Raw genomic sequence first — 13,985 nt, forward strand, 5'->3', positions numbered from 1 at the left:
AATTCTCCCTAACAGGGAGCCCCTAGGGCAACCCAGCAACCACACAAACTTATTGCCAATATGTTGTTAAAGAGGATAACTTTAAAAAGACACTATGGAGAGTCTAAAAAATGGCACCCATAAAAAGAGTAAAAGATTCTGTGAGTGTGGAAAAAGGTTCCCACTCACTGAGGTAGTAAGGAAAAATATCCCACTAGTAAACCAAAAAGTTATTGGGTTGACCCAGGTCAGGAAGATTTACCAGTTCTGGGAAAATCCTTCCTAATAGTTGGACTCCCAGGTTATGTTGTAGGCGGCGATCAGTGATAGCCACGCTGAAAAAATGGTGGCAGTTAACCCTCATTCGAAGGGGAAAAAAGGAACTTCTCCTACCAGCTTCCTCTTTGTGGTGCAACTGCAGGGGATGCTTCTTGTTTCGTAAGTCTAGGATCTTCAGAGTCCCATGCCTCAACTTGGGACAATGATCAATGCAGTGAAGTAGCCTAAAGTAAAGCTGGTCATATCACAAGATGGTTTTGGAATGCTTCCAAGGGCAGGATCCTAAAACTGGGGTCGCCGGTGGTGTTTCCCAATGATCCATGGGTCGAAGCATCAATGAAGGCCTTCAAGAGATCGGCGAAGGAGCAGGGCTTTGCTGGTACAGTTGAAGAAAGTGCTGCTGGCTGGGTGCCAAGGACCAGTTTCAGGTCTTTATCAGGATGCTGCTCTTTGTAGGGTTCTTTATTACAATGACTGTTGCATGGCAGCAGGAGTCACCCTTTTATCCTGGAGTCCCTTGGTACTCTGTGAAATGTATAAGTCCACAAGACCATAAAAAAAGTAAGTGGTAGAAAAGTTTCTGATACTTGTGAATCTGCTTAGAATCACGTGCTGGGCATAGTTCGACATTTAGTATCTTTCTTTCGAAGATCGAAAGGGGACGTCAACATGGGCGTGACTGTAACACTATCCGTGACGTGTAGTGTACCCAAAAGTCTTCACGCGTCAAGGTCCCTCATTTTTTGTTTATTTTTCCGCCCAACTATTTGGTCGCCTTATGCAGAGCTTGCACGAGTTAAATATTGCATGTCTTCTCCCACGACTTACGGTTGTCTAGTCTCCTGAATGCCTCTTTTCGATGACTGCCTTGTGGGCTTCCTGCCACGAAGACCTCCACAACTCCTCGGCGACTGGTGTCAACCTTGTGGCCTTGGCCCTCCGGCCAGGCCCTTAAAGTAGGGAGAGTGGGGCCCTGGGTTTATTCTTTTCAATAATGCATTTCCTTGTCCCTTCTCTTTCCCTATTTGGTATGTCTGCCATCGCCCTCTGCTATGGGGAGAACATTCTTTAAATTTTGTCTGTCGTGCAACTGAAAATTCCCTTGGAAGGAAACCCATCGCTGTTGCAGTCGGTCTCTACCTCGGACCACGACGAGCGTTCTTGTAAGTCATGCAAGCTCTTTTGTCCCAAGACGTTACTACGCGGTGGGCGGCCTACGTGATGCAAGCCAAAAACCATCCTCCCCCACCCCCCTGGTTGGCACCGTCGCTTTGGATGATGAGGAATCCATCGGCAGCCATGGCTCCGAACTGGAAGCCATTGACCTTTCGGCAGGACCCTCAGGTTCCCAGATGCCAGTACCTGGCACTGACGGACAGGCCACCAGCTCCGTTATGGGGAGTTAACACCCCGGCGACAAAGGCACTCACGCACCACTAAAACCCAAACACACAACCCCTAAGGCCTCCTCGACGGAGACATCTATGAAGCGCGTAATGTCGACAGGCCCACAGAAAACTTTGGCGCCTTCCGAACCTCGCGTGTCGGCACCCTCCACATATCCATCTTCGCAGCATGCAACTAGGCTTTACTTTTGCAAGGGTGTTCCCTCAAAAAGACCCATGCTTGCCGAAACACTGTCCAAGGGCCCGCATGCACCCAAGGCTTCAGTGGAGTCGTCAACTGCAACGGCTCCGATGGCGCTTCGAGACCTAGCATTCAGCTGCCAAGTCTCGTGGCTATTACAGTTGCAGAAGAACACCGGGGCACCCCCTGTTGCTGAGAGGAGTATTCTGAACCCCTCCACCCCAGCCTCTCTTTTCCCCCCCCCACCCTTCTAGACAGACTTTTCCACCTCCAGACACTTCTGCATCTTCCCTATCGACTAGGGAGGGATTTGAAAATGTTATGGACGAAATGGCCTAACTTATTGATTTCTCAGATAAATGGCAAACTCCCAAGAGGCTTGGGGAAGGGGACTCCACAAAAATTACAAAGAAACTTCCTGTCTGTGTACAAGGCTACCAGGAGGATATCCTAGATGTCTCAGAACAGAATACCTATGAAGACATAGATCCATTTGCTCAGGACACTAACCAAGACCCAGATTGGGATCAGGGGGACTGGGCCATTGGCTATCACCTACATACACACCCCTGACCCAGACACCATTTGTGTAGACCCACCTTCTTCACCTCCACAAAAGGAGGAGTCCCCTTTGGATGACCAAATGTTGTTCAACGCCATCTTAAGAAGGCGGCCGATCAGTTTGAGATCGATGCACATGAGGCAATCCCTGACTCTGACTTTGTAGAAAATAGTCGGGCAATCCTCTTGCTTGCTTCTATTAAGAAGCACCTAGCTCCTTCTTTATCACCGTGCCTCACACGGGCAAAAATTGTTCTGCCCAGATCCTTCTGACCCCTTGTACACACAGTGTCATGCCACGCTGGACTCCCTGGTGGTTACAACCACTAGAAAGGGTGGTGGTCCACTGTCCACGGTTGAAGCCCCTCCAGATAAAGATTGCAAGAAACGTTATGCCCTCGGAAATGTATCACTACCTCAGCGGCCTAAAGGGATCTCCGTTCTCAGGCTGACTTCTGGCACCAGAAAAATGCAGGATGGCATGAGTAGAAAGTCAAGGACCCAGAGATGTTTGGCACTCTGACATTTGTTGACTATCTGCAAGAGATATTGAGCCCTCAACTCGGGTGGCAAGGCTTTTCCCGATGCTGAATCCATACTGCTCCAATAAATTGAAGTTTCTGTGATAGGGTCAAGTGGGACTTTTTGAAAGTTCAGGGAGAATCCGAGCTCGTGGAGGAAGGGGCAAGTGCGACTGGAGTGACTCTGAGCCTGCTCTAGAGAACAAGTCCTGATGAACCAGTCCAGGGAGGGGTAGATGAGAATCCCCTCACTTCTTAGACTTGCTGCCACCACTGCCATAAATTTGGTGAAGACACTCTGGGCAGAGCTGAGCCCGGATGGCAGAACTCGAAATTGATGGGAAGAACTGCCAACTGCAAACCTCAGGTACTTTCTGTGCGTCTGATGAATGGGCACATGAAAATAAGCATCCTGAAGGTTTAATGACACCAATTATGGAGTCGAAGGGCCTGAAAGATCTGAAAAATACCATCGTGAACTTGTCCTTCCTGAGCAACTTGTTCAAGCATCTCAAGTTCAAGATGCGTCATTTCTTTCTGCTGCATGTACCAGTTGTATTGCACCTTTCTCCATTAGGATGAGAATATTTTCTGTTGGAGGAGCGGATCTGGATCCAACAAAGATTGGTCTCTTGGTGGACAATCCAGGAACTTTTTTTATGAATGTAAGGCAGTAACCGTAGGTCACCGTTTGTAGCACCAATGCATCCAAGCTTCTGCCCCGCCAACTCTGGAGATGCTGTAACAGCGTACCTCATGTTGGGAACAATTTCATTTATGTGCAATCTTCCCTCCATTTATGGACCCCCAAACCTTTTTGCTTTTGTTTGGCTTTTCTATCCTGAGTTTTTCCAGTGGAGCCTAGTCTTCAGCTGAACTCCCCTGGGCTTTTGCTCACTTGTTATGGGAAAAGTGACCCATCGTTCAGACTGTCAGTACTGGGAAACTATGTTTCCCTTAGTCTTTGACTATGTTGCCAGTTCTTGGTAACTTTTTTTAACAGTGCACACTGTACCTTTCAGGACCGTGCGCTGGGGTCCCTTTTTGTTTTACGGCTGTAGACACCTTCGAAGGATTTTTAGGTGATTGTACGAGCGTGCCTGGGACGAGCTGGTGGCAGCAGTTAATTTCATAATGTTTTACTTCAGGGTCAAACTGCGTTTGGCTCTGTGGCCAGGTCCGAAAATGGCAGAGCCACTAAGTCTTTTGTTCTGTCCCATGGCCTTTTTGTCCCTTGTCTTCACCCAGGTCAAGTAACCCGGGTGTTCCTTATTTGGGCATGCAGCTTCCAGCGAAAGCTGATATGGTCCATATCCACACTACTGATGTCTGGAGCGCCTGAATAACTGAGACCACCATGGACCGTGATTGGTCCATGTATGAAATGCCTGCAAGAGAACATATCTTCTATTGGAAGTCATCGATTTTGGCAAAAGCTAATCTTGAATAAGAGAAGGGGCTCTGCATCCGTTCCAAGTCGATCACCTGTGTTCTCACCGAACTACAGAAGGAGCCAAATCTCCTGCACAAAGAAACGGACATGTGAAACGGTTTGGAAGGTTTTGGCACCCTTCGCCCTCTGCTGTCCCGTCAGACCCCTGCTTTCTTCTTCATTCAAGAAGGCCTGCCAAGGCATGTGTCCCCTGTTTGGAGTAGTGTGAACAACTACTCTCCGCGCCCCCTGCTTACCCACCAAACAAGACCATGTTCCTGGGCCATCCAGCGATTGACCAGCTCTACTTTGGAGTAACCCGCAGCCCCCTCGAGTACAAACTAGCTTGCTTGTGCTCCCGTGCATTCTCCTGCCAAATTTCGCAGGCCTAGCTCCTCTAGGTACAGAATTCGGAGAGTGTGTAATGCTGCCCGCATCCACAATCCCTGCATCACTACCTGGTAGTGATGGTCGCTATAGACCCCCTGCTGTTTTGCTCTTTTGTGGCCTGAAGCCTGTTACTCTGTAAGTTTCTTCATACCTCCCTTCGGAAGCTGAGAAAAGGCAGCTGTCCTGTCACAGACGATCGTTCTCGGCCGCTGAGAGCCAGAACGCAGCGGAACTGCAGGACTCTAACCTACTAATGACCTCGACTAAACTGGCAACGTTTGGTCTGGACTGTGCCAAGGGTCGGTGAGTAGGCTTACATGTCTTATTAATGAATCAATTAATAATGAATGAAAATATAACCAAATCGTTTTTTTGTGGGAGAAGGGTGGTCCCCTCCCCAAAACCCTGTTTCCCCTGCTAAAAACCCACTGCAATTGCTTCCACACAAGATTTAACCCTTTACCCCACCCCCACATATATTTTCGTTATTTATTTTTCGTTATAAAGACTGTATACCAGTGAGTACTTGCATCACTTACTGGTAGCCCCCTGACACAGCTGATTCTTTTTACGCACAAGTATCCCTTAAAGGTATTTGATCTTGGCTGGATTAGCCTGCGCTCCCTAGCTATTGTCGCCATTTGGACACTGCTTTGCCACCAAGGGCAGAGCCTTCTCAAATAGTGGAAACCAATTCTTCATCGCCTCAAGCCCATTCCTGACTTGCTACAGCCCTTCCAAGAAGATCTGCTTTGTGTTTCACCTGCGCAATCCTGCGTTTTTACCCACATCTGTACTCTTGAGCACAAGGCTCCACTCTTCTTACGGTTGAAATCGAAAGTTGGGGAACAACTGCGAAGAATTGCCTAATGCCATGTATAGTTTAAGGATTTGTGTGATGACGTTTTTCTCCTTGCTAAAGTTACTTGTCTATTTTTGTCCGGCCGATGATGTATAGATATTTTTCATATACACTGGTCGGAGAGTCATTTGTGGTTTGTTGCTGTGTGTGCGCTCATTGTGGGCTTCTGCTCACTCTCACCCCTCATGAGACTTGATCTTGACTGCCTGCCACGCTACCTAGATTGGTCTGGCTTGTTCAGAAGGTTCCCCTGTTTCACTAAACCGAGGGTAGCCTCCTAAACATCTGCCCACCAGGTCAGAGTTTAGAAATCCATCTTAACACCACCTACCACAAACTTGTAGGGGGAGGGAGTCGAAGATGTTTTGTTGACCCAGCCGCAGCTGAGGGCAAATCGGAGGGTGTTGCACTGGAAATTTGTCCCTCCCTGTCAGCTTTGAAGGAACTCAAGGTGAATGCCTCAATGGCTTAGCCTGCTTAGGAGAAAGCCTTGAGGCCGGTGATAAACCTGAAATTTTGATCTTCGAGGAGAAAGATGCCAATTTAAGTCTGCGTTGAGGAAGACTCCTTTGACTGTTTGTCGAGGAACTTCTCTGCCCGGGCTCTTTAGGGGCATTAGGAGGAGACCCGTCAGATGCCCTGCTGGTCTTAAGAGACAGAGGGGTGTTCAGACTTCTTCGACTCCTTCACAGGGGCACTCCGAGGGGCAGCACTCTGGAAAATGCAAGCATCTTCAAGTGGAAGTGCTGCCATTCTGCAGAAGTCGACGATTTATGATATGGCATTTATAACGCGCCTATACAGTGTTTCAAGGCGCGACGAGGCAAGGGAGGAGGAACAGAGGGAAGATGAGGACAACTATCTTAATAGGCCATGTAACATTGAGATTGCGCAAGTGCAGGGGAGGGGGAGTGCAGGGGGCGAGTGGGCAAGGGCAGTGCAATAGATAAGATCAACAGTAAAATAAATAACTTAGTCAGCAAGGACACTCTATCGGGAGAGGAGGAAGAGATGACTAAGATCTGTGGCATCGCTTCTTGCTCTTTTTGTGGAAGGATGACGACTAGCATCGTGACCTCCCCCACCCCCACCCCCACCCCTTGATCTGGTCCGCTTTTGGTGCCTAAATCGCTTTCTCTCAGCGGACATGTCCTGTGAGACGGGCATGGTATCAAGAGAGACTGACTCAAAGATGTTAGTTTCAAAACCTTTATTTGCTTTGTTTCTGGTTTGTTCTAATGCCTAACTGACCCTAACTCCAACATGATGGTTCCCTTAACTGAGTTTCTAAGGGCTGTCGATGCCTCAAAGTCCAAAGCCTGTCTGCGTTTAAACCTATGCTTGCCCTCAAGCTCTAATAAAATGTGGTAGGAAGTCTCTTTAAAGAATAAATAGTGTTTCAAAAAGAAATATATACCAAGTTTGACTTCAGGTATCAAGAGAGACTGACTCAAATATGTTAGTTTCAAAACCTTTATTTGCTTTGTTTCTGGTTTGTTCTAATGCCTAACTGACCCTAACTCCAACATGATGGTTCCCTTAACTGAGTTTCTAAGGGCTGTCGATGCCTCAAAGTCCAAAGCCTGTCTGCGTTTAAACCTATGCTTGCCCTCAAGCTCTAATAAAATGTGGTAGGAAGTCTCTTTAAAGAATAAATAGTGTTTCAAAAAGAAATATATACCAAGTTTGACTTCAGGTGGTTTTCTCACCAGGTGTGGCTTGGTTAGAATCATAAGTGTTTGGCATAATCAAAAAGGTTGTTCATCAGCTCTTCTCCACAAAGTTCATTATAATCTTCAACAATTCCCAATGTCTTTAGTTCCTGGTGATTCCCTTCCCCAAGCTTCATTCCTTCCAAATTTCAAATCAAACAAACATGTAACCATTTATTCCAAACTTCTCAGGGTTCCCTTCCCCAAGCTTATGCCTTCTTGTTTCACCGAATAAAAGTTCACCTCTTTTAGGCCTCTTAGGATTCCCTTCCCCAAGCTCCGGCCCCTTCACTTTCAAACACAAAATTCAAATTTTCAGGATACCTTTTCCTCTATGTACAGTTCCTTTCTCAAATAACCTCATGGGGTAGAATCAGACTTTTCAAAAATGCCAGGTTTGTTTTCTCCTCCTAAAGCGTGACCACTCCAATCGTTTGCCCCTCTCTGTATTTCCTTTACTTGCTTTTCTTCTATCCTTTCATTTTAAGGTGCTTCCTGCACCCCTTTGTTATCCTTCACTTCACTGTGCCCATGGCATCTTCTTTTGCTTTCTCTTTCCCCTTGTGCCCCTGGCACCTTCCTTTTTGATTCTCTTTACTTTCGTGCACCTGTCCTTTTCCTTATCGTGCCTCTTGCACACTTATTTTGCTCTTGCACCTTTCCTTTACTTTCGGTCACTCGCACCCTTCCATTCACCTTCATGCCTTTCCTTGAAACAATACTGGCTTCCTTTTGGCTGAGGTCAAGTATTTTTTCTTCATTACATGGGTCCCAGACCCCTTTAACCTTCTCATATGTGGGTCCAGACCCCTTTTGCTTTTTCATATAACTTTGCTTCTCACTACAAGTCCCACAATGCCCCTCTCCCTATGGCCAAAAGTGCACTCTCACAACAGGATTCATAGGTTTCTTGTCTGTCTTTCACTTTCTGCTCCGTGCTACTTTTCATAAATCTGGTCTCCCTTCCCGCTCCAGCTAGTCACACAACCCTGAGTTTCTCTCGGTTACTTGTGTGAAATTCACTGGATAGCCTTGCACTAGCGAGTGGTCTCTCTGGGTACCTGGGATCGATGTCCGGGTCTCGCCACCTGCCCCTCGGACCCTTTTGGGACTGACACACGTCCCAAGGGAATGAGTACACTTCTGCACACGGCCAGCAGGACACACACTGCCTCGCTTTGGCTTCCTGGAGACACGGCTACCTAGCCACGCTGCAGCCCCTCACAAGCACCGGACCAGCATCTCCGCATGCTGCTCTTCTCCGGATCCTCCAAGCTTCTCACCTCACAGCCCCCCTGCTCCTTGGTCTCTCGGCTCCAGTCGGGATTCACAGCTTGCTCTGCTTTCCTGTCAAAATCAGACTTGCGACTGAGAAGGGATCCCCTGCTGGACTCAGCCATGTAGCCTCCCTTCTGCTCTCCCAACTGCTTCTCCTCCTGCTCTCTCAGCGGTCTCCTTTTTATACACCTGGGTTGTGTCAATGGACTGCAGGTGTGTCGTCAGGGCTGGGTTTGCCTGACCTCCAAAATTCCAATTAACAGGACATGCCTGTTTAGTCCTGAAAAGAGTCAAGTGGAGTCTGGTGTAAGGGTTCAATACCTGACCCTACCTGACTCTATTAATGGGACAACCTAATGGTAGTAGGCGGCAGTCTTCCCTCTGTTTCTCAAGGTGTTTCTCATAGGTAATCCTCACTACTCTCTGTTGCCTCTTCTTCCCAATATTAGTCGGAAATGGGGAGGGGGCGATAGAATGGGACTGGAAATATCCCTTGAAGTCTGAGGAAGGGGTTTGGAAATTGGGGACCGGGGGGAGAATACCTTGCCTCTCCCTTGGGCATTCTCCTCCCAATCCCTCGTGACAGTCCACTCAGAGGAAGATTTTCTTTACAAAGGGATAATGGAGGGGGATTTAGGAGAGGGCTTTAGGAGAGGGCTTACCTGTTTCAAGTTTCCCCTTCCTTTCACGCAAGGCCTTGACAGTCAAGGACTGGCAAGAGGCGCAGTCCTCGACCTTGTAACCTACCCTCGGGCACCACAGACCGACTCGGTACTGTTCTGTAATGGGCATATATGTCCCAGTCAGCACACCGCTTAAAACCAATATTCTGTGTCGGACATTGTTAAATAGATGAAATCTCGACGTTTGATACTGGCACATATTCATTTTGTGCTGCGGCAATGTCACTACAAAGCACGCTAGCATGTGGAAAAAATTGAACTGATGCAACTGTCATTGCGTGTGCGTCTTATACCAGCGTCACGGCTGAGGACAGGACGGAGGCCATCGAGGGCCATGACTCGATGAAGCACCGCGCTCGACTGTATGAACATAAATTCTGAAGTAATATGTGGGAGGGCACAATCCAGTTGAGTATTCCTGTAAACATCAGTGTGGGGTTGTCTGTTTATATTCACATTCTGCCCATACAAAACAGGTGTTAAACTTGGGGTGGTCATGACGGCTGTGTGTGAGATTGAATGGCCGTTAGGAAGCATCAGCTTCTCTGTTCTTGTCAGGATGCTATGTGGGTTGTTTCGAGGATGAGGTCGCTGTGGTCTGGTAGCCATCCTTCTGTGGTGTGCATTGAATGCACTGCTTGGTGATGGGCTGTGGGGGTGAGGTATTAGTTATACGGCTTACCTGTGGTGCAGAAGGGTCGGGTCATTCCCCTTCAAAGGTCCTAAAAGGACCAAACTGCAATTTCCATGATCATCTTCTGCGTTCTGCTTTGGACTCTCTGGTGAGTGACTCCCTGGGAGCTAAGAGTTATGGAGTGGTGATTGGGATTTGTTTATACCTTGATTCCTATCCTAAGAGTTAGCCTTGAGTACTCGACCACAGCTACAACTAGGTGAGCCAGGGCATACTGAAGGGAGTCCTGCCTGAACTTGGAATGGTACCTTCACACCCTGAACATAGTGGCAAAGGACTCTGCCCCATAAAGCTTGCTGCAAGGGTGCAGGTAACTGCCTATTAGTAAATGTCATTGATGTCAAAACCATTGCTTTGGGCATTGTTAAGAACCAACGCATTTGATGATGGAATTTTCTTGTAAACATCAGTATAGGGTTGTCTATTATATTGGGAGAAACTAGCAAGGTTGATGTCTAAATGAGCCAATTAAATGTCAGTTTACTGAGGACTTTCTCTGGAAATATTGGCATCCTGTTGAAGTATGTTCCATTGTCTTTTGTATAAATAGGTGGATTTCGATGCCCCTCTTGGTTACAAAGAACCAGAGAGACACTCTCATCATGAAGAAGTGACGGTAAGAGATCCAGTAACTGATGTATTTGGAAAAATATATTGGGGACGCAGGAGGGCTACGCAGCACAGTTGGATTCCACATCCATAAGCTATTAAATTCCACACTTTTAGTATTCTTCCTGCTTTGGCATTACTTTTCTGCTTTGGTAAATGTCTGTTTTGTCAAATCTATATATTTTTTGCAAAATGTACATACAATAATAGATGAACACTGTAAAGAAAAATATGTATTTGTGATTTTAATCTTGAAATGTTTTATTTTGTAAAGGTTGTGGTTCAACCATAACAAATAAAAAAATATAATTAAAAAAAAAAAGCAACGCCTGCAGTGAAACTTGCCATAAATGGTGGATGGCATGTGCCACATTGTATATGAATGTTGCCAGTAAGCAGTGGCTCTGCTGAGGCTCTCGTGCATCGTTGATTAGTGAAACATTAATCGGAGGTTGTTTGTCTGACAATCCAACTTGTGTAAGCATGCTTTGGTTGGTGGTCATGCTTATGGTATTCTAGAGCCAGGGTCTACAACCTGCAGCTCGCCAGATGTTTTGAACTTGACTCCATGTTCCTCCACCTTTCTTTAAGCTGACTAGTTCTGATGGAAGTTGTATTCCAAAACATTCTGCGAACCAAAGGTTGCTGACTCCTGTTCTAGAAGGGCCCCGGATGAAACTCTCTCTCTATATTGGGCCTTGTTAAGGTAGAGTTTGTACAACCATCTGGTAAGGTCTGTATAGCTCTAACCTTAAGATGGGGTATTGCACTCTCAAAAGCAAAGCCAAATCTCTGTTCAGGTAAGTAGCGAGGAAGTACATACAGGCTTATCTCAAGGACAGGGTGCATAAGTGGACACTGTGATGAATCTGAGGATGTTGTCCCTTCTCCTGTAGGTGGAGACCTTTCCCATCGGGCCAGGGTGGTGCGTCCACAGTACAATAGTCGCCCTGGGGGTGGTGCACAGAGGAAGGAAGACCCTTATGGGATTGGGGATGATCATACTCAGCGAACGGGGTATTCCCCTGTGTCAATACACCACCTTTCTCCATGCTAAATTCTCCTTCACCTTCTTTTGATGGGGCCAATATGTGCTATTGTCAACCAGGTTATATACTTGACCAGAGTAAAACCTCAGAGTACCAAGTTTCTGCATATGACTTTATTTGGAGTACTGCGAAGCTAATGACCAAGAGTTTAAGGATCACTCTGGAGAAGCAGAGTGAATGCTCTAGTTTCTCACAGTATGTGATTGGCCCAAAGCAATTCCACTATCCAGCGCAGGAGTTTAAATGGAGCTCATCTGAGAGGAAGAGCTGTTCTCCAAGGAGGAATCTGGCAAGCCGCATACAGGCCGAGCAGATGAGAGCCAGCAAAGTGGGGGAGGGGGAGTGGTAACATATGTATGAGAGAGGACGCACTGCTGGGGAGAAGTAGACGTCCCCAGAGCCGCTGCGGACTATGCTGAAGCACCAGGCGAGGCAGCTGCTCAGGAAACGAAAGTACCTGCAAACGAAAAAGCAAACTAGTACGCAGGTTACCAAAGAGGTGCTGGAAGTCCGGGTAAGCAAGGGGCTGAAGGCGGAAGCTGGAATAAGAGGGCCTGGGACCCTGGGAAAGAAGTAGGAGTCTATTGCCCCCATATGAGAAGCTAAAACCAAGTATTTCAGAATATTTTGAGTCTGGGCCCGCACCCAAAGAGGGACATTCCATGAGAGGACAATTGCTTGGCAGGAGAATACATTGAGCAGTGCTGAATATTACGAGTCAGACTTGTCGGAAGGGCTGATTTTCTATACTCTGGCCTGGTGGACAGTTCCAGGCCTTAACTCGGAATGGTGACGTTGGCAGCAGGGTAGCCCAAACTATGAGCTGGTCAGCCACTGGGCGGTCCAGCGTCACTTCCGAAGGCTCTTCTTTGTAGGACTCAAAAATGTATGTTCCCTCCACTCCAGTGGTCACGGGTCCTTTGGAGGACTGCTGGACATCTTTAATAAGACCAGGCTCTACCAGGACAGCAGCAGCAGTTGGTCGCCAGGCCTTCTTCCAACTGGTCCCACCCACTTCTTCCAACCCACTTCCTGGCAGCAAACATCCATGGCCCTCCAGTAGCCCGTCTAAAGTGTATGCTTTCCCGGACAGGAAGGCCATATAATGATTTTCATGCCTTGTATTGTTATTGTTATTTTGCACTTATATAGCGCCTTATATACCATTGGTATGGTCTGAAGGCGCTGGTAGGTTGAACGCCCTTGGGAACCGAAGTTCATATCAGTAGAGAGAGTAGAGAGAGTCAAAAAGGTGCGTGCGAGCACCGGGTATGTGTACAGCTCGTGCGGTATCGGTGTAATAGCTGCTTTCTAGCGGTAGGTGTGGTGGTTGAGAGGTCAGGAGTATGTGTTCGTTCTGGCAGGATTCACCCAGATCGGATGTGGCTGCGTTAGGCCTGAGGAGAACGCCTCGCTGGGGGGTGCGTAACCAGCAGTGATTACTTAGCGTGATGTGGGGTGAGCAGCAAATGTTGATATGAGAACAGCTATACCGAATGGTGTCATAGTATCTCTGTGTTCTATTTGAGTGGTGATGTAAGGAGAGAGTAAGCGTGTTGGTGAGATATGATGGGTTACATGCCCTTTCAGAGACTTCTAAATTCACAGAGAGGTTATTGGGTACACTTCAATTTTCAACTTTCCACGGGAGGCTATTGGGCGTACTTCTAAATTCACAGAGAGGCTACAGGGCACACTTCTAAATTCAGGGGGGCTGTTGGGCACATTTCTAGAATCACAGAGAGGCTATTGGACATGCTAACTTTCACAATTCCATCTAAGGGTGGACATGCTAACTTTCACAATTCCATCTAAGAGTGGACATGCTAACTTTCACAGTTCTAACTAAGTGGGGACATGATAATATTCACAATTCCATCTAAGAGTGGACATGCTAACTTTCACAATTCCATCTAAGAGTGGACATGCTAACTTTCACAGTTCTAACTAAGTGGGGACATGATAATATTCACAATTCCATCTAAGAGTGGGAAACCTGAAGAAGGGTTCAAGACCAGATGGCCAAAGGACAAGTGAAGAACCATGTGGCACGGCCATGTTTGGACACTAGCCACAGTTGGTAGCTAGACGCGGTAAGGCTAAAGTAAACTACAGCAAAAAATAGGAAATAACTGCTGCCACCAGCTTGTCCCTTGTGTTGGTCTAGGGCAAAACAAGTGTACTGCATTGTACAATGACAAAGTTACCATAGTTGCAACCAAGTAACACGACTAAGAGAAACCATGTTTCCCAGTACTGACAGCCTGAAGGACATGTCAGTTTCCCCATGACAAATGACCAAAAGCCAGTGTGCACTGCAAAAAGGGCAGGTCTGATAGAGAAATAAAA

At 47.2% G+C, this 13,985-nt stretch overlaps 1 protein-coding gene across 1 annotated transcript in view; it reads left to right on the plus strand.

Annotated features, from left to right (window-relative positions):
* Positions 1-13,985, plus strand: part of UFD1 (ubiquitin recognition factor in ER associated degradation 1) — a 125,759-nt gene that overhangs the window by 53,450 nt on the left and 58,324 nt on the right. The window contains exon 8 of the mRNA XM_069620056.1: positions 10,529-10,594. Within this exon, the coding sequence (XP_069476157.1) occupies positions 10,529-10,594 (66 nt within the window). The remainder of the gene's footprint in view (positions 1-10,528; positions 10,595-13,985) is intronic.

This window comes from Ambystoma mexicanum, chromosome 10 (genome assembly GCF_040938575.1).
Source record: "Ambystoma mexicanum isolate Mex_15411 chromosome 10, UKY_AmexF1_1, whole genome shotgun sequence".
NCBI lineage: Eukaryota > Metazoa > Chordata > Amphibia > Caudata > Ambystomatidae > Ambystoma > Ambystoma mexicanum.